General features: G+C 36.9%; 1 protein-coding gene across 4 annotated transcripts in view; it reads right to left on the bottom strand.

Annotated features, from left to right (window-relative positions):
- INTU (inturned planar cell polarity protein) overlaps nt 1-26,713 on the bottom strand; it is a 38,776-nt gene extending 12,063 nt beyond the window's left edge. For 2 of the 4 annotated variants that reach the window (XM_088132871.1, XM_088132869.1), the window contains exons 1-9: nt 26,516-26,713; nt 19,855-20,441; nt 15,827-15,912; nt 14,423-14,623; nt 8,294-8,412; nt 5,871-5,960; nt 5,466-5,543; nt 4,227-4,404; nt 1,950-2,003 (exon numbers count right to left, since the gene is read on the bottom strand). In XM_088132871.1, the coding sequence (XP_087988997.1) occupies nt 1,950-2,003; nt 4,227-4,404; nt 5,466-5,543; nt 5,871-5,960; nt 8,294-8,412; nt 14,423-14,623; nt 15,827-15,912; nt 19,855-20,441; nt 26,516-26,652 (1,530 nt within the window). In that variant the 5' untranslated portion in view covers nt 26,653-26,713. Of the gene's footprint in view, nt 1-1,949; nt 2,004-4,226; nt 4,405-5,465; nt 5,544-5,870; nt 5,961-8,293; nt 8,413-14,422; nt 14,624-15,826; nt 15,913-19,854; nt 20,442-26,157; nt 26,467-26,515 lie in introns of those variants that run through there. The other 2 variants (XM_088132872.1, XM_088132873.1) reach the window with 2 other exon arrangements.
- Between the last annotated feature and the right edge of the window lie 808 nt (nt 26,714-27,521).

The raw sequence follows: 27,521 nt of genomic DNA on the forward strand, positions 1-27,521 counted from the left end.
TATCTGCAGCAAGATTATTGTATGCACAACGATGGAACAATAATGAAATCCTCACAGTAAAGGACTGGATTGTGAAAATGTCAGAATTCGCAGAAATGGCAAAACTGAACTGTTTGGTCAGTGAAAAAACAACAAAAACTTTTCTGAAAGACCGGAAACTTTATATGGACTTTTTGCTGAAAGAAGAAAAAAATGAAACAATGATTTATGGATTTGAAGATTAAGACAGACTTGGATTAAATGAGGGGCTGAAGGAACTATATGGTATCAAAGAGGGAGCAGGGACAATAAGATTCTAACTATCTGATGAAAAGAAGTTCGAAAGTCATTCATATATTTCTTAACTTTAGTGGTTTTCCTTTCTCTTGTTTCTTTCACTTTCTTATTTCTTTCTTTCTTTCTTTCCTTTTTTTCTTTTGATTTGTCTTTTATTCTATGAAAAAAAATCTTAATGAATATAAATAAATTAATAAAAGATATAATTTGACCAAGAGTGTCTAAACTTTTGCGTGCAACGATAAAAATCTGCCAGTGGAAAGGATTTTTAATTCTGCTCTGTCCCAGATGTACATCCCCAAACATGTTCCAGAGAGCTAGGTTACTTTCCAGAATAGAATAAGGTCATGGCAAGTGAGATAGGAAGGAGAAGAATGGTAAATCCCTTTAGTTTAGTGGATTGATGTTTACTTAATTATGGACATAGTCCACAGGCCACTTCCATCAAAACAGCTTGCTTTGTTGCATTTGAATGGTGATCTTTGAAATTTTGATATATTACAAGACAGAAATTACTTAGTAAGCATCAATAGGCCTGAAATTAACAAAAGTAGCAGAATAGAAAGCTAACTTATATTGTCAGATTATGACTCCAACTGAGTCCATCACTACTGTAAAGGCTATTACAGTTGCTTCAGATGAGTGTTTTTCCTGCCACAACTAGAGAGGTCAGTGATTGAACCTAGAAAACCATTGATTTAATGGTTTATAAGCAATCCTTTATTTAATTGCTTATAGCAGGGTATTTCGTAGTACAGCCTTACAATACTTACCAAGAATATCTCCAACAATAATTTCATAAAAATATTTATACCTCATCTAAAAAAAATATTTTCTTCTTGCGGAACTTGATTCAAAATTATAGATAAACAAACATATATAAAGATGCCTCACTCCCTCCTAAATTAGGGAAGACTCTTGCTAATCAGTATTTGCAACAGAGATTTAAAGTTACTAAACTGGGGGATTAAAATGAATTTATCATGACCCTATAAATTCAAAACTGAATTTATCAGTGTTATATAGACCTAATAGTTGCTACTGCATGTCCCTGAAGTGAACAGCAAAATTTGCAAGTAGAAATTTCATACATATGTTAGAAATAAATACTGAAATGTTTAAAAAGTAGTTCACTTTCATTTCTTCAGCCAAAACATGAATGAGTGGTGTTCCATATTTTAAGACAGTCAGCCTATTTGGGCTATCTCATCTTTTCTTGCAGTAATTCACCTTGTTATTTTTGTCTCCAACTCCGTTCTCCTATAGGTCCAATTCTTATTTAGCATGCTACAATTTACTGATCTTACTTTTCACCTCTCCTATGAAAAGAATAAGGACATGACAGTAAGAAGCAGCAGCAACTAAGTGAAGTTGGATCTAAGAGGAGGAAGATGAGACTTTTTTTTGCATGCTCCTCTCACTATTGAATTCATACTTTCCCTTTGAGCCACATGACAAAAGCCAGAGCAATAAGAGGAGCACAGCAATAGGAACACAGCCTCCACTGTAGCACGAATGAGCTCCCAGTGATATCAACCCAATTTTGGTTCCTACATAATAACTGATATATCACTGAAATAAGCAACTATAAACCAATTTCTCTACTAAAAAGATGAACTCTGGAAGAATTGACATGAATACACAAAACATCCAATTAAAAATAAAATTTTTACCAGTTCTGCAAATTCTGCTGCCTCCAACTCACTCAGAGCTGCATCAATTTCTACCTAAAATGTGTTAGCAGAAAACAATTATATATAAGCATGACATTTGCTCCCAGTCTTCAAAAAGCTTCTCAGTACGGAACAATGTGCCACTGTATAAAACTGCACGTGTCAATCCAGAATAATGAACAAATTAAGTATCAACAAGGTCTTGGAAACTGCTATAAGCTGGATCAAGAGAAAAGTATACAGTAGTTACACACTCCTTTTATAGATGAAGCAAAAAGACTCAACTTTTTAAGCCTCAATGCAGTGCTTAATATATGACATGTCACTCTCACTCTAATGAATTACAATACGGCACAAAGTTCCCTTGAAATGTGGCACAGTACCCAAATGAGTTATTATAAAAATCTTTTTCACTCAGGATTTAGCTTTTGTTTCTATGGAAAACATGTTTCCAAAACATTCTCACACAATATCTTCATTCTGCCTAAGAAACATTAAACATGTACATTTCAGCATCTAGTTGGTTACATTTAATTTTACAAGAAATAACTTTTATTTATATAACCTAGTAAGGATCCTCCCAAATGTAAACTAAAAATGTTCTCCATTTTAAAGTTTGCCAGAAAGCAGAGGCACTCCCTGTAGAGTAGTCTAAGTGAGAAACAGTAGTTCTTAACCAATATTGCCAGAATTGTTAGCCACAGAGCTGGTGTTCAGATCATTCAGTTTCTCTGTTCTTTTCTATCTGCAATGGAAAATAAATGTCTGCCCTACAATGGGAAGTCACTTTTTCTTAATTTTAATTATAGATATATCCTACCATTTTAAAATAGAATAAGTCACTTTTCTGGCACGATCTACTGTTTTTTTAAAAACCAAATAACCAAACATTTGAAATGTCATACCACAACGCGTTCACTCAGAAAAGTATAAGGCCAGGAGAAGCTTTAAATAACATTTTAAAACTGTCCCACAGTCTTGAATGAATAGCGAAAACATCATCCGCTTCAAGAGTAGGATTTATATGCTAATTCCTATGTAGACATACATTTATACACACACACATTGCATTACAAAATTATAGGTTTAAAAACAAAGTTTTAAAAAATATTATAGGGTTCATGTATGGTTCTGTGAAAAAGCACCCTTTTTCTGATTTTTTGCATATCTTTGCCATTGAATGCTATCATAGTTTCATGCGGATTCTATATAAAAGGAGTCCAAGTAAACAAATAGCACCAACATTTGGTAGTTGTTTCATTTCTTTCATAAACGAAGTCATGCAACATGGGATGAGCCAGCATGAAAAAATAATTGCCCCTTTGAATCTGTAACTGATTAACTACTTTTAGCTGCAGTAACTGCAACCAAATACTCCCTCTAATCGGTGAGCAATTTCTCACATCACTATATGAAAATTCTGACCCATTCTTTCATAACAAATTGCTTTGACTCAGTAATATTTGGGGGTTTACTTGCATCAACTTATTCTTTCAGATCCTGCTACAACATTTCCATTGTGTTGTGACTTCGCTATTCCAAAACATGTATTTTGTTCTTCTTCATCCATTCTCTTGTAGACTTTCTTGAATGCTTGGGCACATTGCCTTGTTGCATGACCCACTGGCAGTTCAGCTTCAACTGACAGAGGTACTGATATTCTCCTGTGAATTTTCTGATAAAAAGCAGAATTCATGATTTCTTCAAAGATCGGAAATCATCTAGGTCCTGAGGCAGCAAAGCACCCCTAAACCATGACACCATCAGCTTCATGCTTGACAGCTAATATGAAGGTCTTATTGTGGAATGCAGTGCTTGCAAAACACAGCAATACCCATGTAGCCCCAACATTTTCAGTTTTGATTCATCTGTCCATAGGTCATTCCTCCAGAAATCTGGAGGGCCATCCAGGTGCTATTTGTCAAACTTGAGATTAACATTAATGTTCTTCTTAATGAGCAGTAGCTGCTGCCTTGTAACTGTCCCATGAATTACTATTAGGCAAGGCATGAACTTTGCACTTTACTCAGCTAAATATTCAGAACCTCAAACGTCTGAGCACATGCTACTTAGAGTTACAATTAAGCACTTGTGCTCCAGTATATCATGACTATCTGAATTTGCTATGGTAATCCATATATATGCTAGCTAGGCAGACTGAGGATAAAACAGTATTGAGTCAGAATATTTGGGCACACACATGAAAATATCTATGTGTATCTTGGCAACTTCAGCTACACTAATGTCCAATTTCTAAAAATATGTAGTCAGACTTACTTTAATATCTTGGGGCAGCAACAGCCATCGTACCCCTGGAAAGTTGTGGAAAAGTAATGAGCTGTTATTATCATAGTGGTTGGCATCTGAGTTGAGTCTGGTATGCTGAAGTGCTTGCTGGAAGAACAGGCTGAAGAAGTGATCCAATCGAGAAATGTTTCCTGCCTGACAAAAAGCACTGAACAAGCAAACCAAAAATTGAAACAAATGGGAAATATGCTAGCTCTTTGTATAACCTGTCTATCTAGCAGAAGATATTTTACAACTTGATACAGGAAGACAGTACCCGCTCACCAAAAAAGTGAGGGGTACTGGATGAGACAGTATGAAAAAGAAACAAAGGAAGGAAAATTCAGTTATAGATGTTTTAGAAATCAATACAAGTTATTTTAAACTTAGGTATTCTCCTATGTGAAATGCTTAAATTACTGCTGTTCTGGTAAAGGTACAATCTTTATAAGCAAGACAAATACAAGCTCTTCTATTGGATAATATTTCCTAATATGAGAAAATATACACGATTTTCAAGATGCCTCCACTTTTACGTCGTTCAGACTTCAGTTAGGGGCCATGGTACAAAGGGATCTATTCAACACATCAGTGAAATCTACTAAACCAAGCTGGGGGTTAGAAAAAGCTCTTGGTTGAGAAAAAGATTCTACATTCTACATACAGGTCAAAATGTGCAAGAGCAAACCCCTAGTCCTCTTACCCTTTGCATGAATACCTGATCTTTGCTTTTCAAACAACAGTTCCTTAAGTGGCATATTAAATCATTTCAGATTCTAAATGGAGCTTCTGAAGCAGTTTGAGATTCCTATGGGAAACTGATCTTTAAAGAATATATAGGGAAAAAACACTTGAACAAAGAAAATGCCTCTTTGACCACCTGCTTTATTATGAAACATTGGGAAAGTAAAACAAAGTATTTTATTTGGTATATACAGAGCTTAACCTTTATGCTGCTATTTAAAACAGAAGTACATTTTAGCAAACAAAGCTACACATTATGACATGAAAGTCTAAATAATTTGAACTGGATTTTCTCAAACAGTTTCCCATTCTGAATAGTAAATTACATATGAAACTGACAGAATCTTTAACTACAATTCAAAATTTGAAAATTGGATCTGTCCACCAAAATAAAATCCTATAAGTAAATTTTAAGCAATGGAATTTTGCAACCAAATCCAAGATGCAGTAGGCTTACTTACTATAGACAAGAACTGGAATGCTTACCTATCCAGGGAACTATACATGAATGTCAACATTCTGACAACATCTGCAATCATGTTCCTTAGCTGAGAGAGAGGTACACTAGAAAACCAGAATAATCCTTTAGAGAATTTCACTAACAAAATAAATGCATATAACAGGAGATGGGGAAAAAAAGTGTGCAAAGTCCAGGAAAAGCAAGCAATCCAGTGTCATTGAAAGCAAATGAAAAGGACTGGATTAATTCTGGGAGTTCTATATTTAAAATATTCTAATCCAATAATAACTTTGTTACACAATGTAAGAGACTGGCTATGTTTTATAACAACCATTTCAGAAAGATGGTATTTTAGAAAATATTTATGAATAATTTTAGAGATCTATTTATCTAGCAACAAAGTTTAAAAAAGGAAAAATATGGAAATTTACCTTTCAGCCGGAAGGCCAATTATGAGCAACTTGTCAACCTTCTTCCAGTAAGCTACATGGATCAATTTCCCACATAAAAACATAGATGAACTATAAAATGTCAACAAAATAATCAAGGAAAAAATGGTCACGTAATCATATCATTACCAAAATATACAGTGGGGCAAAAAAGTATTTAGTCAGCCACCAATTGTGCAAGTTCTCCCACTTAAAAAGATGAGAAAGGCCTGTAATTTTCATCATAGGTATACCTCAACTATGAGAGACAAAATGGGGAAAAAAATCCAGAGAATCACATTGTCTGATTTTTAAAGAATTTATTTGCAAATCATGGTGGAAAATAAGTATTTGGTCAATATCAAAAGTTCATCTCAATACTTTGTTATATATCTTTGTTGGCAATACCAGAGGTCAAACGTTTTCTGTAAGTCTTCACAAGGTTTTCACACACTGTTGCTGGTATTTTGGCCCATTCCTCCATGCAGATCTCCTCTAGAGCAGTGATGTTTTGGGGCTGTCACTGGGCAACACGGACTTTCAACTCCCTCCAAAGGTTTTCCATGGGGTTGAGATCTGGAGATTGGGTAGGCCACTCCAGGACCTTGAAATCTTACGAAGCCACTCCTTCATTGCCCGGGTAGTGTGTTTGGGATCACTGTCATGCTGAAAGACCCAGCCACGTTTCATCTTCAATGCCCTTGCTGATGGAAGGAGGTGTTCACTCAAAATCTCACAATACATGGCCCCATTCATTCTTTCCTTTACACGGATCAGTCGTCCTGGTCCCTTTGCAGAAAAACAGCCCCAAAGCATGATGTTTCCACCCCCATGCTTCACAGTAGGTATGGTGTTCTTTGGATGCAACTCAGCATTCTCTCTCCTCCAAACACGACAAGTTGAGTTTAGACCATATGACATTCTCCCAATCCTCTTCTGGATCATCCAAATGCTCTCTAGCAAACTTCAGACGGGCCCGGACATGTACTGGCTTAAGCAGGGAGACACATCTGGCACTGTAGGATTTGAGTCCCTGGCGGCATAGTGTGTTACTGATGGTAGCCTTTGTTACTTTGGTCCCAGCTCTCTGCAGGTCATTCACTAGGTCCCCCCGTGTGGTTTTGGGATTTTTGCTCACCGTTCTTGTGATCATTTTGACCCCACGGGGGAGATCTTGCATGGAGCCCCAGATCGAGGGAGATTATCAGTGGTCTTGTATGTTTTCCATTTTCTAATTATTGCTCCCACAGTTGATTTCTTCACACCAAGCTGCTTGCCTATTGCAGATTCAGTCTTCCCAGCCTGGTGCAGGTCTACAATTTTGTTTCTGGTGTCCTTCAACAGCTCTTTGGTCTTGGCCATAGTGGAGTTTGGAGTGTGACTGTTTGAAGTTGTGGACAGGTGTCTTTTATACTGATAACAAGGTCAAACAGGTGCCATTACTACAGGTAACGAGTGGAGGACAGAGGAGCCTCTTAAAGAAGTAGTTACAGGTCTGTGAGAGCCAGACATCTTGCTTGTTTGTAGGTGACCAAATATTTATTTTCCACCATGATTTGCAAATAAATTCTTTAAAAATCAGACAATGTGATTTTCTGGATTTTCCCCCCCATTTTGTCTCTCATAGTTGAGGTATACCTATGATGAAAATTACAGGCCTTTCTCATCTTTCTAAGTGGGAGAACTTGCACAATTGGTGGCTGACTAAATACTTTTTTGCCCCACTGTATGACTGGGTGCCAGTCAGCACCATTCATAAAAACTCAGTTTCTTTCCAATTTTAACTTTTTGGTAATACAGTTAATTGCTAGAATTCTTCCCATCAGCTTTGTATTATTCTTTTATGTGTATATTATCTTAATAGGCAGCTTTGCCTATGTAAATAAGTCAACATAACTGATACCAAACCAGTACTCCTCCATGATTTGCGCTTATCATTTGTCATATAATACAGTGTTGGGCAACTTTTGGTAGCCAGTTGCATTTCCAATTCTAGGAGGATGGGACCGTGTTACACTTATTATTTATTTTACAATACTTACCCAACTTACAATAATTACCCAGCTCATATGACCCTAGATGGTTTATACTAATCGTTAAAATACAAAAATAAGCAATAAATATAAATAAGAATAACTTGGCAGCCCATTCATAATTATTCAACAACATTCAACAAAATCACTCACCATGGATCAGAAGGCTGGATTTGGAAGTTATTTTAAAAAACTGTAATATCCCTATTTTAGGGCATACAGTACATTCTTTATCTATTTTGCATCAAAATATATAATCGTTTTCAACAATCATGGTTCATGAGGGATCAGGGACAACAAATTAAACCAAAGGTATAAAATGATTAAATTCTAAAGAAAAAATATCAGAAATATGGTGGTGGCGCAAAAATGATAAACAAGAACCACACTTGCCTGATTATATGTGTTCCAGTCATGTTTTCCAGTATGTCACACAGTGTGAGAAATATTCCTCTTACACTTTTTATTTTTTGGGATACTTCTGATATGGGATATTGATAAAGAATTTCTTGCTGTCAAAGAAATGTCAGTTTGTGTATCAGTTAAGAAAATTACTGAAAATTTGTCTTTCATTAAAGCAGGGATATTTAATATTTTTAAAAAATCAGAGTTTACACTTGGAAATAATAATAATTCCCCAGTGAGTCACTACCTTGACATGGCTGTGGGGCTTGCATGCTCCAAGGAGGATGAGAGTATGCCAGAGGTTCAGCCATACTGGACAATCTCATCAGAGGAGCCAGACAAAGCGTGTCTCCCCCATAAACAGTATGGTGAGACATAATTTACAGAAACCCATACTGGATCGGACATCACCCAGGTCAACAAGGACTGTGCTAGGTGTTCTAGTTCCTGGACATCTGGTGACAAGTGGGCTACAGGACTCAGGACCATTGACTGAGCAACCAGGGCCAGCAACTGCAGGACTACTGGAAGAAAAGTTGTTTACCCATCACAAATATACGAAGACTGAAAACAAAGAAATAATGACCTGCTATTAAAAACCAAGTCCAATGAGAAGAGGTTATCTGAAAATAATGTACCAGTTCTGGAAAGAACAACATCCAGAATTAGAAACAACAGAACAGAAGCTAGCAGATCAATGGCAATTTATAACATGAAATAAAGTATTCAGAGAAGTAGAATTGAAAGAACTGCAAAGATCTACCCAGGGCAAGGAAATCGAAGCCTTGCCAATAGTAGCTCAGACAGTAGAGCCTTCTCCTCAGAAAGAACCAAGCCCTCTAACAAAAAAATAAGAGGAACTGAAATAAAGAATAACTAAGCATCTAGAACAGCACAAAAATAACACAATAAGGTTGCCTGCATTGAAGCTTGTTACAAAGAAACAGCTAGCACAAGTATTAAACAATGCCAATACTGTAATATCAAATATAAGCACCAGCTCACTGCAAGAAACAAACCAACTGATGTACGGCAAGGCTGCAATTATAACTGAATACCGTGGATGCAAAATCAACAAACAAGAAAAAAAGCCAAACAGTGCACCGCCAAAATGGAAGATCGGGTTGGAAAATAAGATCAGCGTGCTAAGATCAGATGCAAGCAAACTAGAACAGATGAAAGAAAAGAAGGTGAAGAACAAAAAGACCAAAGAATACCTGATCAAGTAGGAGAAAAGGACAAGGAAGATCAAGAATTGCTCAGCACCAGGTGAAGATGAACTGCATTGTTTTTTGTTGAAACATTTGACTGCTCTGCACGCACTCACTGCCAAGCAGTTTAACAACATGCTGCAACAAGGTGAAATTGAAGATTGGTTAACATCTGGCAAAACCTACCTGATAATGAAAGATCAAGCAAAAGAGGCAGCACCAGGCAACTACAGGCCAATTCCCTGCTTCCCAACAACTTTCAAATTGCTAACTGGTGTGGTAGCTGATGCAGTCCAACAGCATCAAGTTGAAAACAAGCAGAAAGGAAATGGCCCAAACAGGAGAGGGACAAAAGATCAGCTCCTAACTGACAAAATGATTTTGGAAAACTATAAGAGAAGGAAGACCAACCTGAATGTAGCTGGGATTGATTACAAGAAGGCATTCAACTTCCAGCCACATGACTGGATAATCAAGTGCCTAGAAATAGCATGAGTCAGTAGAAACATCAGAAACTTTGTGCAAAGATCAATGGCACAATGGAAAACACAGCTGCTGGTCAATGGTGATAGACTGGAAGAAGTTAACATCAAGAGACGAATCTTTCAAGGAAATTCAGTATCACCACTACTGTTTGTCATTGCATTGATTCCTCTGTCAACAATACTGAACAAGTCAGGCCATGGCTGTCAAACATCAAAAACATCTGCCAGGTTATCCCACCTCCTTTACATGGTCGATCTGAAGCTTTAGGGAAAAACACCATCTGAAATGGAATCGCTGCTCAACACTGACCAAATATACAGCCAAGATATTGCAATGACTGGACAAATGAGTTTGGACTGGACAAATGTGCCACCCTTACCATCAACAGGGGAAAAATAGTGAAAACTGAAGAAATCAAGATGCCTAATGGAAATAACATCAACAGTCTGGATGAAGAAGATCACTAAAATACCTGGACATCCTTCAAGCTGACAACATCAAGCACACTGAAGTCAAGGCGAAGGTTAGTAGAGAATACATCAGAAGAGTGAAGAAGATCTTAAAGTCCAAACTAAGTGATGGAAATACCATCAAGGCAATTAACACCTGGGCAATTCTAGTTGTTAGATATACAGCTGGAATAGTAGACTGGACTCAAGCTGAACTAAAAGCCCTGGATAGGAAGATCAAACAAATAATGACAATGAATCATGCCCTTCATCTACGCAGTGTTAATTACAGACTCTACTTAGCAAGGAGCATAGGTGGGTGTGGAATGTAACAAGTACACCAGACAGTTGAAGAAGAAAAAAGGGCATTGGAAGGATGTCTGAAGAACAGTGAAGAAGATGCACTGAAGCTAGTACCCTATGAAGGTTTACTGAATACCAAAAAAACCAAACTGGCCTTTAAGAAAGACCAAATGAAGAATAGAAAAGAGACATGGCAAGGCAAAGTATTACATGGCCAGTACATGAAAAAAATAGCAGGCAAAGCAGATAACAACAAGACCTGGCAACGGCCAAGAGCAGGAAAGTTGCGGCGGGGTGGGGGGGCTAATTCTGGCTGTGCTAGACCGCTTTAAGAACAAATGCATATAAAGCCAGAATTGAGAAGACAGCAACAGACAGCAAATGCCGCCTCTGCAAAGAAGCTGAAGAAACAGCAGACCACCTAGTTAGCTGCTGCAAGAAGATTGCACAGACCAACTACAAACAGCAGCATAATAAAGAAGTAACAATAATGCACTGGAATATCTACAAGAAATACCATTTGCCCGCAAGCAAGAACTGAACAAAGTAATAGAAAATGAAGAAGCTAAAGCGCTCTGGGACTTTAGAATTCAAATGGACAAGCACCTGCCACACAACACCCCAGACTTAACAATTGTTGATAAGAAAGACAAAAAAGTCTGGATAGTGGACATTGCAATACCTGGAGACAGCAGAATAGAAGAGAAGAACTGGAGAAAATCACAAAATATAAAGACCTGCAAATAGAATTAGAACGACTATGGCAAAAGAAAGCAAAGATAGTACCAATAGTTATAGGTGCCTTAGATGCAATCCCAAAACATCTGGAACACCACTTGAACACCATCGGCATTGACAAAATCACCATAAGTCAATTGCAAAAGGCAGTTTTACTTGGAATAGCTTATATCCTGCGACAATACTTTTTACACCATCAAACAACATCTGCCTATCCCAGGTCCTTGGTAAAGACTCAATAGGTGGATAAAAATGCCAAATCCAGTGTAAACATCTGGCTGACAGTGCAACCAATCATAAAAATAAAAATATACAGCTGAAGAAATGTAAACTCAGTAACCAGATCCATAATTAAAACGGATCTATCTTGAATTTCTCTAAAAATCCTCATCAGAGAAATCTATTTGGCATGTAAAAACCTCAAATTCAAGATTAAAGGTTGTATTCCTTGGGAAATTTGTATACATAATTTGCTAGTGCATTTCATTACTGCTGATTTTATATGTATATTATTAGCCAATTTGCACCAATTTTTAATTTTTATAATAAAGTGGCTTGCAATTAAAAATATTTTTAATTGCAAGCCACTTTAAAAATATAACTTTTGTGAAAATCAAGAGACTATACATTATTTTATTGAATCCAAGTTCTAATACAACAAAACTTCATTTTAATGGATTAAATAGGTGTCTGCTATTCCCCAAACTCCCCAAATTACATTACACAAATTATGTAAATCAATACAAATGATATCATACCTATCACTTGTGAAACGATATAATTATACACTTTGTTGTGTTACATGTTGAGGTTTCATTGTATTGGTATTACAAGATATAGAAGAGTTCCCCCAAAATCCTCTGAGTATTTTAAGTCAAGAATTTTAAGCCAACTTAAAGCCAACTTTGTAATTTTTCTCTTTTAAATTATAGATCCTCAAGTTATTTATAAATTTCTCCTGAAATTAAAAAATTACACACTAAGTAGTATGAAGAACTACTGCATGGAAAACCAAACTCTAAGCATGTATAAATCTTTGAAGTTTGCCCAAATTTTTAGAAAATCACAGAACTACTACTATTACTATTATTACTACAGTTATTATTAATGGTACCAGTCAATGTGACAAACAGAAACACATAAACACTAGACAGACAATGCAACAAACAAAATACACATTATTAAACTAGAAAATATGAGGATTCATTCTAAAATATATCATCTGCCTAAGGCTCCAAATCAAATCAAATTTTTATTAATAGAATATAAACAAAATAATTTATTTTTAACAATTTATATTTTGTTAATATAAAACAAAATAAAGTATCAGCATCAGAAGCATGCTTAGACACATCGATGTAACCAAAAATTGCTAACTTTATATTTGGTTATTATAACTGGAACAAAACCAGGCAAGTGATAGTCTAGAGGATGTTATAGTTTGGGCAAGCATTCCAGTGCACTGGATGTCAGTTCAGAGCAGTTTTTTTTAGTGGTGGAACAAAATTTAGCTACTAAGCGGATAACATGGGTCTGGAGGTCTGACAATAGAAGTGGAATCTTTTCCTCATCTTCTCTACCTGGCAAATTGTTTAGGAGAAGGGAGATTAAGGTGTCATGTAGAGCCCTATAAAAGTTGCAGTATAAAAAACAAAACCCATATCTTCAATTGCCTAGAAGCCACAGGGGCAGACACCACTTGCTTCCTAATTTCTTAACAAATATGCATATTATTTGCCACCTTTATATTCATGATCACTGATGTTTCATGAAGGGTTACCACAAGATGGATGGCATTTTTTTAAACTATTTTTGTTTGTTTTTAGCACCCTCGAAGAAAAATAACACTCGTAAAACTGTACTATTATCTAAACATTCTTTTAAAACACAAAACTCAAAACCAGGGCATTTCAGACTTGCAACAGGACTCACTTTCAAGTAAGCTGAATAGCACTACAGCCATTTTCATCCCTCTTACGTCCTGAACTTTGCTTCATCTGGCAGTGCCAAAATCCTTTGGGGGAATTTTTCTTTTCCATCAGACTGAAAAGAACTTTGAATGTCACCGTGAAGAAAACTGGCAAATTTGTGCCACTTATATTCACTTACAACTCTAATTACCTGCTTTAAAAACATCCATCTAACAAGAATTTTACACATCAGTCGGTTATATCAAGGGAGAGAGAAAATGGGCATTTATTGTATTTACGACATTGCATGAACTAGAAGAAAAAGATCTCATTTTATGAACAAAATAATGTTTATTTGTGAAGTATTTATATCTTTTCCCAAGGAAAGTAGAAGAAAAAAATACAGCAAAATTCCTAGCACCAGTTAATTATTTATGTGTTGGTAAGATTTAATGTGTATCATTGCACAAAATTAGCCCTTTCAAAGCAAGCTGAAAGGACTAACTTGGTTGAATGGGTATAAAAGCTTGATATAATAAATTTTATAACTAAAAAACAAAACAAAACTGCAGTTGTAGAAACACTAATACCGAAAAGAGTGCTGTCCTATTAACTAATTTGATAAATATTTTTATTCTATTATTTTCATTTCCAAAGCAATGAACTTTGCGAAAGACCTTTCCTCCAATCTGCAAAAATCTGAGCATTAAGACTCAGTTCCTCTAGTTTCTGAAGAAAATCAATATCCCATTTTTTTCAAGAATATTTGTACTACAGTAAGGATTATAACATTTGTTTAAAAAAAATATAAACCAGAACACGACAGCATAATCATGTTCCAGAAAGTTATATACTATCCTTTCTCTTTCCTAGTTCTCACAATTTTGTAAGATTTTTATTTTCATTGTGTTATATTTGTGTTTGCCTTATTGTTAGCCACCTTTCCTGTGGAAAGACAGGATATATATACTCCAGAAATATATAACTGCATTCTGCACTATTTTAGGAATGTATTCCTACCTCATCAGATGAATCAGATTCCAAGTTAAGTGAGAGGTACATAATAATATGTGGCATACTTTGGAGAGAGAACTGTGGATCATTATTATGGTCTCTCCACAGCAGCTTCACCATGTTGCTTTCGGAGGATTCTGTCTGTTTACTCTTTGGCTGAGATGCTCCTGTTGGTTCAAATACTGGTATTTCAAATGTAAATTTCACCTGTTAGAAGATTTAATAATATTTCACATGGTATAATTTGGATCTTTATAAATGATTTCTAGTAGGTTTAAATGTACACAACAGCTAAGTTCAGTAAGCCGTGGTTTTCATAAATATAATGAAGTAATTACACCAAACTGTTCACTATTAACAACTGCAAAGATAAAACCTGTGATAGCAAAGACTTGTAATACACACAAATCAGAAGTTATATAATTTACATGTAAGCTGCTTTCAGATTTTTTTTTAAAGTTTAAAAGCAGTGTAGAAATGTTTTAAGTAAGTTAATAAATGTATTTGTTGTATTTGAAATACCAAATGGTATTCAGTATTGTGAATTGTTGTAGAATGTCTTTTTTGCTTCATATTTTTGCTTCATATTTGCTTCATATTTTGCAGTGAATATCACTTAAAGTAACTATTATTGCTTCATTAAATTTATGGTTTGATTTTTTAAAATAAAAGTTGGCCATCAATGTCCATGCCCCACCCATTCCTATTATTCTGTGCATTTTTCACATTTGTCCCTATTTTGTCATGCCTGCTTTTCAAATCTTCAGGGCCATTAAAGTTTTTAAGGGTCTACATCACCCAATCAAAGAACAGACTGTCATATAGTTAATCACATCTGATTATGGAAGTATGTCACAAAGTGAAAACAAAGCTATCCAAATGGCAAAAAAAGCCACCTCTAGTTTGGGAGGGTGAAATAAAGGAAAGGGAAAGGATTATATCTTAATTGCTCAGGCAACAATCTGACTGTCGAATCTTTCTGCTTGGTGCTAGAAATTTTAATGCCTTTTCCTGACCTTATTCCTGCCTTATTACATTCTACTTTAATCTATTTCTTGCCGTAGATAGATAGACAGGACTAGTTGGAGCAGAATGCAAACATTGTTCTAAGCATACATCCCTTGGGGAAAACAACAACAGTGTGATGGAGTATGTATTTTATTTGCAAGATCATCCACATTCTATCCTTTTTAGTTAAAGGAACATGACTAGAGAAGAGCCTGAGAGAAGCATCCTACTTAGGAATTGAAATATGTGCTCACTTCTGTACATCTCTGCCCTGGCAACAACTTACTTTCTTTTGACGAGGGCTACAAAGAAAGTTGTGTTTCAGGTATGATTCTTATAGAAAGCTAGTATAAAAAACCTCATGTTTGTACACTTGTCTAAATAAAATCAACTGAAGTATACCTGCATAGGACCAGAAATACAAGACAAAATCCTTTCTATATTTTCAGAGTTTACATCAACATCATTTACAGCAACAAGGACATCGCCTGAAAGCAGAAGGAAAAGCAACATTAAGGAAGCAGACAAAATAAAATCCTAAACAATGGGTGGGATGTTTCTTAAGATTGATTGATTTACTGGCATGCATTGAAGATTAATATATATTTCAGTTACCTCATTGGATTATTATATTTCACTGTATTATATAATGGCTAAGCAAATGGTACTAAATTAGATCAATGGAATCCAAATACAGTTGCACAAAAGAGACTAAAATTTTATTGGCAAAAATACTGTACAGTAAATGACAGAAGTCACAGTATAAAAACTATTCATTCTGTTTTCCCAGCAGAAAGAATACTCCTATCCTGCTTATATAGCAGATGTTTACTCCAATTTGATTCATTTTGCAATCCCATATCTACATAAATGATAGTCCTCTAAAGTAAGCAAAACACCCCATCATAATCTTTAAAAGTAGCATGGGGCTAATATTAGGAAGGAAAAATTAGTCTTGTCACCATTATTGTTGTTATTTAGATTTATCTTTCCTTTCCTACAGGACCTCAGGATAGCTTATATGGAAATCTGTTTCCATTTTATTCTTATAATAGCAAACCTATGACATAGGTTGGGCTGAGTGAATGTGATTGGTCCAAAATCACCCAATGACTTTCCATGGATAAGAATGGACTTCAATCTGGATCACCCTAGTCCCAAACCAATACCATTAACAGCTATATCACACTGATCTTTGTCCCCTCCCCTCATTAAAAAAATAATAAGTAATGTTCTTATCCAATATATCAATTTCTAGTTTGTGTATTTTTATTTCATTCCAACATATACACAACCATCTTTTAATATGCACCTGTCTGATAATATGACCTTAAACTTACTGACTGACTGCATCTAGAGCCAGTATCATAGGGGATATTTAAGTCATTGTTGGAAGAAGTGATTAGGTCACTTAGTCTAACTTCCTGCTCAGTGTGGGGATCCAAATTAAAGCATCTCTGATAGATGGCTATTTAGCTTCCATTGAAACACTGTTCATAAATGTGTTCCCATCCTGTTGCCTTTCTCTGAACCTGTTCCCATTTGTCTGAAACTTTGAAGAATAGTGTCCCAAAATGGACATGGTATGCTGTTACATTATAGAATTGTTTGAATAGTCATCTGAGACCCTTATACATGCAGTTATCTGTTCTGTTTCCTTCAATGTGTTTGCTTGTATAACATGATATGAGCAGCCATCAATTCAAACCATATCGTTTTAGGTCTAATAAGAGGTTTTTCTTTCAACCACAAAATCTTCTAATTTTCTCTCAATATAACCCTGAATTGCAGTTTCTTTTTTTTTTTCTTTTTCTTTTTTGTGGGCTGGGAGTCATACTCACTTGGAAAGGATTGCTACTTCCCCACTAGCCATGGGCATCAACAGAAATGGAGGCAGCAAATGTGATGTCACAACACAAATTCAGTACCTTTAGTATTTGTGTCATAATATCTTAGACAAGTAGGTCTAAGCTTGCACTGTGATGTCACAATGCATATTTTGTCCTTTTGACATTGTGGATAGCTGTAGATACTTTCTGCTGCTAACATTAGCAGTGGGAATTTATTTTTAATATGCCTTTAACTGTAACATTAAAATCTTTCATTATGGTTGCGCAGAAACCGTGTATCTAAAATATAACAGGAACATCAGTTATAACCTTTACAGAAAAATAGGTTATTAGCCTCAAAGAATCTTTTTCAGTGTACAGTATTATGAAGAAATAGATGGTGCAAATATAAGCAATGTCAGCTTCTACTAGATGCAAGCTCAATTCTTTATAACCACTTTCTATTAAAAGGACAGGCATTTTACATAGTATACAGAAAATTTAATGGGGGAACATGTGTCAGTTTCCAGGCAGTAAATATGAAGTGAGGAACAAGCTTTAAATTTCCTAATGTATTTTAGAAGCAGCTAGAATAACTGTGTAGGCTCATATATGAAGCTGGGCAAATAAAAATGCTTAATCATTAAAATACAGAAAGAGGATTTAAAATACGGTGCTCAACAGAAAAAGTCAACCATTCTTCAGATGAAAATACTTTGTGAAAAAAATAGTTTAAATTATATTAAGTAACAATATCTATTGATTTGCAAACAAAAGCTTATCAACAGGGATACTACAATAATTTATAGTACTTAGCAAGTAATGCCTCTTAAAGCTGGCTCTGGTGAAGGTGTGCAGTACTTCATGAAATTATAATTGAGATGATACAATGATTACACTCTTGTTTAGATGCAATAGCCAAGATATTTATGGGTACTTTGGATTTTCCCTCTGTTGCTTAAGTGATGAGAACAATGTAAGTCTGAAGCCAGCTAAGTTACTCTTAACCAAAATACCACTCTTTCAATAGAAAACTAACTAATTGCATCATGGCCAAAGGATCTTTTACAACAGGCATAACCCTTCCAAGGATATAAAATCCACTAGGATATATTGAGGTGTTAGCACAGAGACATAGAAAATCCTATCTGCTTTATTGAGAGCTGAAGCAGCATGAATGAGCAGAGCATAAGCTCCTTAAATGATTCTCTCTTACATAGGCATGTCTATTTCCAACTTACTCTTAATGTAAGTTCACACAAAATCTTGTGTCACATAAATTGCTTAAAGCTAAATATAAGTATTCATTTTTAAATCACAATGTACAACTTGCTGAATTTATTCTTCTTGTTTTAAATATACTGTGCTAACTTATATTTTACTTTATTTAACTAAGAAGTGATGCATTTGGGCTTGATTATAAGTTATTTCTGCCAAATGCAAGAGAACCCAATTACAACTAGACTTTTCTATAATTCAAACATTTGGCTCTAAAAGATGTAGCTCACTTGTCAATTTGAAGCCAAAAGGACCTTGCTAAAGTAGAAGCAAAAACATACTGGCATATAAAAGAGCAACTGCTGTCTTAAGAGTAAAATAGCATGCTTTCCAAAATGCTAATCTGGATTTAAACAAAATTAGTTATTTTAAAAAATCCTCCACTACTCATTTTCTAAGTTGTCTTATCTCTATGAACTTTCTATAAAAGTATAGTTCACTGTCAATAATATATATATTTTAATTTTATATCCCAGTGGCTTTAAGAATTGATTTAATTCTAGCTAGCAATCAACAGTAAGCCTATATGCCAAAAGAGATACTGCATCCTTACAAAGTATAGGATAACATACTGTACCTATTCAAAATATTTTCAACTATATATTCTCTTTCATTTTTCCAAAGAAAACACATAGGAATTTTCCTTTCTTCCTGCTATGCTATATATAATACCTATGTCTAGCTTTGCAATATTACACTGTATATGGGTCTTTATAATAGTTATATCCTGGCAATATTTGGGTTCAATGTTTTCTGAACTCTCTACCTATTCCTTTTAGTAGGCTTTATGATTTTGTGGAGTCCCAGTTTATTGTATAATCCTTAAAAATACTGTATAATAAGACTTCACATGTACAGATGACATAAGGTTACAATGAATGAAAGCAATAACCAAATCACTCTTGGTTTAAATAGCATACTTCATATTACTAACAAACATAGAAAACAATATTGGCCAGCATACGATGTACTTTATATTCTCCTGCTCCTAATATCTATTGCAATTACATTGGTTCCATGTACGCTAGGAGCTGAGAGTTACCAGCAAACTTCTGATCAGAGAAAAAAAATATTTTTATGAAGGCCCAGAAAGATCATCTGTCACATGTGTCAAAAAATGTTCATGATGTGATTTGACTTCCTAATAATATGTTCCTGTTCTATTATGTATAACATATGAAAAGTTCTACTGTTCAAATAAGACTAAGATCTCTCAATCCATGACATGTTCCTTAATCAGAAAACCATTACCAGAATTGAAATAAGTCACTCCATCTTCCACAATAGTGGTCTTGTCAGAAGTGTGTAAAATACTGAACTTACCAATTAAGATCTGTCCAGACTTTATTGCTGAGCTTCCTGGGATCAAACCATGTACTATGATTTTCTCTTCATTAGCGCTTCTAGACTCAGTACCACGACTATATTTTTCAGCTGTGGTCCATGGTGATTGGTGGACAATTCCTATTAAGGATTCTAGAAGCTCTAGTTGGTCCCCTGTTGCAGCATTTGAGACTCTCTTTGGATTTACATAAATGTAGACTTCTTTGTACAGCTGTTGGTCAACATCTCCCATCTTATGACAAGAATGGTGTTTCAATATGGATGCTGGGCCATAACTATGGACACAATCTTTACGACTTGCTTTCTTCTTTTCAGACTGCTTCAGTAGGAGACTTTTATTCTTTAATAATTTAGTAAACTGTTGCAATCTATGTTCACTCTTTCTGTCTTTTAGAGCTTTCTCATGAATAACCTCAGCTTCATTTTCACTAAATCTGACATGGTTCATCATAGATCTAGCAAGAGGACTGTTGTGAAGAATGGTTTCCTCCTCATCGTCACTTAGTTCTAAGTAGAATAATTCTCCATTTTTCTGTACACTATCCAACCACTCAGGTTCAATGTCACTATATAACACAAAAACAAGATGACAATGGTATATTTAGTTCATAATTAACATAAAAACTCTTACAAAGTGCAAGAGGGGACCAAGTTCAATAGATTTACTATTTAGATGCTTCAAAAGCATTGGATATTGAAACTGACATTTTTGGTGCAACATATAAAAAGCTAGATTAGTCATGACAATAATGGTTTTGAACACTGCTCATGATTTTTAATGTATAAAAAGTGTATGTGTGTGTATGTGAGATTGGGAGAGTCGTATCTATTCTGTAGCACTGGGCAGTATATTAATCTATGTTGTCTACTTTAGTGAAATTCTCCTTCCAAATCTGTTCTTTACTCTTGAAGTAGAACAGAGGCCCCTACATTTTTCAGGCTAGCAGATGCTTTTGGAATTCTAGGAAACTGTTATGAGTGTTCTCAGAAAATGCCACCCTGGGGAAGAGGAGATATCTATCACTGCTTTTCTGGGAATGTGGGTAATGGGCTCCAGCTGACCCTCGTTTTTATTTTTTAAGAAAACTTTTTGGGGCCATTTGTGGTCATAGACAGTCTTCAAAATAAAGATGATGCTAGAAGTAGTGCTTGATTTTCCCATTTTAAAAAATGGGAAAACTAAACAAATTATGAAAAAAAAAGTATTTAAAAAAACAGGTAGGACAGAGTCTGAGCAGTACCAAGAAGACATGATAGAAACATATTAAGATCTCTGGGTCCCATGCTGATGTTCTCAAAAATGAAACATTTTTTTTTTATTTACAGTACTTAAATATGCCATTTAAATTACACAAATCTACATGATACCAACCTAAAGATAATCCACATAATACCAATATACTTTGTAACAGGATTTTAAATTGGAAAACACCCAATAAGCATAAAATGGGAAATTCTACTGATTTGTTGTTTAGTCGTTAAGTCGTGTCCGACTCTTCGTGACCCCATGAACCATATTGCGCCAGGCCTTCCTGTCCTTCACTGCCTCCCTGAGTTTGCTCAGTTTCATGCTCATTGCTTCAGTGATGCTATCTAACCATCTCATCCTCTGCCGTCCTCTTCTCCTTTTGCCTTCAATCTTTCCCAGCATCAGGGTCTTCTCCAAAGAGATCTCTCTTCGCATTAGGTGACCAAAATATCTGAGCTTGAGCTTCATTATCGATCCTTCCAATGAGCAATCAGGGTTGATTTCCTTTAAGATTGACTGGTTTGACCTCCTAGCAGTCCAGGGGACTCTCAAGAGTCTTCTCCAGCACCACAGTTCAAAGGCATCAATTTTTCGGCGCTCGGCCTTTTATGGTCCAGCTCTCACAGCCATACATTACTACTGGAAAAACCATAGCTTTGACTATGCGGATCTTTGTCGGCAAGGTGACGTCTCTGCTTTTTAATATGCTATCTAGGCTTGCCATAGCTTTCCTCCCAAGGAGCAAGCGTCTTTTAATTTCATGGCTGCAGTCTCCGTCTGCGGTGATCTTGGAGCCCAAATAAATGAAGTCTGTCACTGCTTCCATTTCTACCCCTTCTATTTGCCAGGAATTGATGGGTCCAGATGCCATGATCTTAGTTTTTTTAATGTTGAGTTTCAAGCCAGCTTTTGCACTCTCCTCTTTCACCCTCATCAAGAGGCTCTTTAGTTCTTCTTCACTTTCTGCCATTAGGGTGGTATCGTCTGCATATCTGAGGTTGTTGATGATTCTCCCTGCAATCTTGATTCCGGCTTGTGATTCTTCCAGCCTGGCATTTCTCATGATGTACTCTGCATATAGGTTAAATAAGCAGGGTGACAGTATACAGCCTTGTCGTACACCTTTCCCTATTTTGAACCAATCGGTTGTTCCATGACCGGTTCTAACTGTTGCTTCTTGGCCCGCATACAGATTTCTCAGGAGACAGGTAAGGTGGTCTGGTACTCCCATCTCTTTAAGAATTTGCCACAGTTTGTTGTGATCCACACAATCAAAGGCTTTTGCATAGTCAATGAAGCAGAAGTAGATATTTTTCTGAAACTCTTGTGCTTTCTCCATGATCCAGTGAATGTTGGCGATTTGATCTCTAGTTCCTCTGCCTCTTCGAAACCCAGCTTGTACATCCGGTAGTTCTCAGTTCATGTATTGCTGAAGCCTAGCTTGTAGGATTTTGAGCATAACCTTGCTAGCATGTGAAATGAGTGCAATTGTGCGATAGTTTGAGCATTCTTTGGCGTTGCCCTTCTTTGGAATTGGAACGTAAACTGACCTTTTCCAATCCCGTGGCCACTGTTGCGTTTTCCAAACTTGCTGGCATATTGAGTGCAGCACTTTAACACCATCATCTTTTAGTATTTTAAATAACTCAGCTGGAATACTGTCATCTCCACTAGCTTTGTTGTTAGCAATGCTTCCTAAGGCCCACTTGACTTCACTCTCTAGGATGTCTGGCTCAAGGTCAGTGATCACACCAGTGTGGACATCAGGGACATTAAGATCTTTCTTGTATAGTTCTTCTGTGTATTCTTGCCACCTCTTCTTAATCTCTTCTACTTCTGTTAGGTCCCTGCCTTTTTTGTCCTTTATCATGCCCATCTTTGCACTAAACGTTCCTTTCATATCTCCAATTTTCTTGTAGAGATCTCTAGTCTTCCCCATTCTATTGTTTTCCTCAATTTCTTTGCATTGTTCATTTAAGAAAGCCTTCTTATCTCTCCTTGCTATTCTCTGGAAATCTGCATTCAGTTGCTTATATCTTTCCCTTTCACCCTTGCTTTTCGCATTCCTTCTTTCCACAGCTATTTGTAAAGCCTCATCAGACAGCCATTTTGCTTTCTTGCATTTCTTTTTCTTTGGGATGGTTTTAGTTGCTGCCTCCTGTACAATGTTACGGACCTCCGTCCATAGTTCTTCAGGCACTCTGTCTACCAAATCTAATCCTCTAAATCTATTCATCACCTTCACTGTGTACTCACAAGGAATATGATCTAAGTCATACCTGAGTGGTCTAGTGGTTTTCCCTACATTCTTCAATTTAAGCCTAAATTTTGCAGTAAGAAGCTCATGATCTGAGCCACAGTCAGCTCCTGGTCTTGTTTTTGCTGTCTGTATAGAGCTTCTCCATCTTTGGCTGCAAAGTATATAATCAATCTGGTTTCGGTATTGACCATCTGGTGATGTCCATGTGTAGAGTCGTCTCTTGTGTTGTTGGAAAAGAGTGTTTGCTATGACTAGCTTGTTCTCTTGACAGAACTCTATTAGCCTTTGCCCTGCTTCATTTTGTACTCCAAGGCCAAATTTGCCTGTTATTCCGATTACTCCTTGACTTCCTACTTTAGCATTCCAATCCCCTATGATGAAAAGGACATCTTTTTTTGGTGCTAGTTCTAGAAGGTGTTGTAGGTCTTCATAGAAGCGGTCAACTTCAGCTTCTTCAGCATCAGCGGTTGGGGCATAGACTTGGATGACTGTGATATTGAATGGTTTGCCTTGGATACGCACTGAGATCATTCTGTCGTTTTTGAGGTTGTACCCCATTACTGCCTTTCCCACTCTCTTATTGACTATGAGTGCAACTCCATTTCTTCTAAGGGTTTCTTGCCCACAGTAGTAGATATAATGGTCACCCGAATTAAATTCACCCATTCCCGTCCATTTCAGTTCGCTGATTCCCAAGATGTCGACGTTCAATCTTGTCATCTCATGTTTGACCACATCCAGCTTGCCTTGGTTCATAGATCTTACATTCCAGGTACCTATACAATATTGTTCTTTACAGCATCGGACCTTCTTTTCGCTTCCAGATACATCCACAGCTGAACGTCCTTTCGGCTTTGGCCCAGCCGCTTCACTCTTTCTGGAGCTACTTGGAATTGCCCTCCGCTCTTCCCCAGTAGCATATTGGACACCTTCCGACCTGAGGGGCTCATCTTCCGGCATCATATCTTTTAGCCTTTTAACATTGTCCATGGGGTTTTCTTGGCAAGGATACTGGAGTGGGTTGCCATTTCCTTCTCCAGTGGACCACATTTTGTCAGAACTCTCTGTCATGACCTGTCCGTCTTGGGTGGCCTTGCACGGTATAGCTCATGGCTTCACTGAGTTACGCAAGCCCCTTCGCCACGACAAGGCAGTGATCCATGAAGGGGAATTCTACTGATGGGATGCCATTAACTGCATCCCTAAAATTTAATTATTTATTTAATTTATATACCACCCCAGTGTACAATAAAAAAAATAATTGTAACAATAAAACAGAAATAAGGCAGAAATTATAATCCTTAAAACTAACTAACCCTTTCATAACTTTTTTTTTTTTTTAAATGATCTGATTATTCACTATCCCAGTCTGAGATTCATGTACTGGAGGTAGACTCCAAACTTATATTAATGGTACAGAGAACACAACAGAAAAAACTTAAAAATTATAGCACAAACTAGAAAACCACAATGATAACAAAATGTTCATATTCATCATCACATACAAGAAAAGCATTCTCAGTAATAACAATCTCCTTTTGCAAATTAGGAATTCAACATATTACCAATCTGTAAACACTTCCCAAGACAACCAGGTCTTAGCAGCTTTTCCAAATGCCAGCAGGTTGGTACTGACCAAAGGAGGAAACAGCAACAGAAAAGGCAAACCCTTGTGTTCCCTAATGGCAACAGCGCTTCACAGATGAAACTTGAAGGAACCTTCCCTACTACATCTTATTGCAAGACAAAAACCACTGGTTGAAGGTGATCCCACATATATCCAGGTCCCAAACCATATCAGGTTTTCAAGGTGGCTACCAGCACTTTTAATTGTACCTGGAATCTCTTACCCACCAACAGATGGGCTGCTGAATTTTGGACTAAATGCAGCTTCCAAATAGTTTTGAAAGGAAGCCTCATTGCAGTAATCTCTATGGGAGGTGACAAGGCGTGGGTCACACTGCCACGACTTCCTTCTCCAGGAAATGCTGCAACTGACATGCCAACCAAATCTGGACAAAGGCCACTCCAGGCACAGCCTCCACCTGTCTTTTCAGTAGTAGCCACAAGTCTAGAAGGACTCTCAAGTTTTTGCTCATCCAATAAGATCTAGATCTAGGCCTGTTCCTTCAGGGAAAGAGCTCTCTCTTCCAAAGTTACCACTAGGATGTGAAATCTACCACTTTTATGCTGTTGCCAAGCAAACTACAGACATGTCTAGAAGTTGAGCTTTACTCAGATGGGACCTTATTTTATTCTTCTAACAGGTCATTAGCAGACTGAGGCTAGCTTTCCTTATAATCCAATATATTATAGTGAATTCAGTTTTAAATATTCCATATGATATAATACAGGAAACATTGTTAATCTTACGCAGATTGCTAATAATTGTCTGAGAGATGTAGCGCTCTTTTGCTGGAACAGATCAGATCAAACATTGTGGATTTGTGAACTGGGTTTGTGTGTGCATTTGTTAGAAACTGGACTGGATTGGGATCTGAAGGTATAGGGTTATTGCTTCTGACTTATCCTTGGATGAAATGTTTCCACTTTGTGTATTTATCCCCTGCCCTCTATCAGCAAAGTTTCAAGGTGGACAATTGATAAAAGGAGAGCAAAACCTGTGATCTAGGAAGGAAGGAAGCATGCAGAATTTTTATTTAGTGTTTAACTATTGGCTTGGGCTTAACAGTGAATACTCTTCCCAGCTAATTAGCCAGGACACTTCCCCATCCATTCAGAACAAACATAGAAGGGGTAAATTCCCACTCACCCTTTCAGACACAATAGGCTAGACAGCATGAAGGCTTTCCAAACAGAGACCCCGAAAACGACACCATTATCTATGTCCTATGCTGACATGCCAAGCTGTTCATTGGGAAGAAAAGGGCCAGGGAATAAAAGAGCCTAAGAGATAATTACTGCAGTTCCTAGATGGAGCCCAATGAAAAACGTTTCGTTCGGGAAGTTACACTTCCATACTTTGCGCGAACTCTGTTTCTAAAAGCAACAAAGAACAGCGCTGTCAATAATGTGTTTCTAACTGAACCCCCCACCCTTCGGGAATGAGCATATGCGTAGACAGCAGGCCTTAATCGGTCACAAGAGCGGGAAAGACGCTCTCTCCTTACTCAGAACTGCCGGACAAAGACGCAGAGTAGGAGTCGCCGCCCTGTGTCGAGCCACCGCCCTCAGGCTCGTCATAATCCTCAGCCGACGGCTCTCGGGGAATCTCAAAAGGCCGGCGAGGCAGCGCTGTTTTCTCCATAACGAGGAAAAGTCAGTTTCCTCCGAGATCCCTAGAACCCTCGGCCGCCATGACGCTGAAACCCGAAAAGGGATCACGTCATCCTCTCCCGCGTCTTGATTGGCAAAGGCTGTGGAAACCATGGCGACCAGAGAAGCGCTAGGAGACCTGAGCGAATGCCCCCCGCCCCTCTCCAAAAATATCCCTAAAACTCCTAATGCAGACGGAGATTATACACCAGCAGCCTTTATTCTCCCCCCTCCGTTTGCATTTGATCTGGGTTTTTAATCAGTTTGCTTGGTAAAGAATTCTTGGAGTCTCCAAAGTTTGCACACTGGTTTGTAAGCATTCAGCCTGATAAAAGAAATTGCCTACAAATCGCAATACTGCCGTCCTGGTGACCATGGCAGCATTTGCTTTTAAGAGCAAAGATTATTTATTTTAACCCTTTCCTCAAAAGCCACCCTGCTCTTGATACTTCCCCCCGCAAGGAACTGCTGTTCAAGAATATGCATGTTAACTCAGAAGTAGTCCCAAGGAATCAGTTTATTTTTAAGGGATTTACAAATAGATTAAGTGAAGTTGCAGACAACATTTTACTGGCTTAAATCAGTGCCTCAGTAAATCAACTTCTCTGCTTTTTTTTTTGGTATCTTCGAGTCAGTCTTGACTCTTAAATATCTTGCTGACCTCCATTCTATTTTCTATTTATTATTCACATTTTCTATCCAGGGGTTCCAACCTTTTTGGCTCCATGTGAACATGAGGAATTTTAGAAACACGCTATAAGCTGCTAACCTCCCTACTCCTCTATGCTCTTGGTAGGTTTTCTCAAAGAGAGAAAGTACCTTTATATAGATAGGGTAAACATAGGATCCCACAAAATTAAA

The sequence above is a fragment of the Python bivittatus genome, unplaced genomic scaffold (assembly GCF_059951505.1).
Source record: "Python bivittatus isolate LINGU-HERP-01145 unplaced genomic scaffold, Pbiv_v1 ctg000070_np1212, whole genome shotgun sequence".
Lineage (NCBI taxonomy): Eukaryota > Metazoa > Chordata > Lepidosauria > Squamata > Pythonidae > Python > Python bivittatus.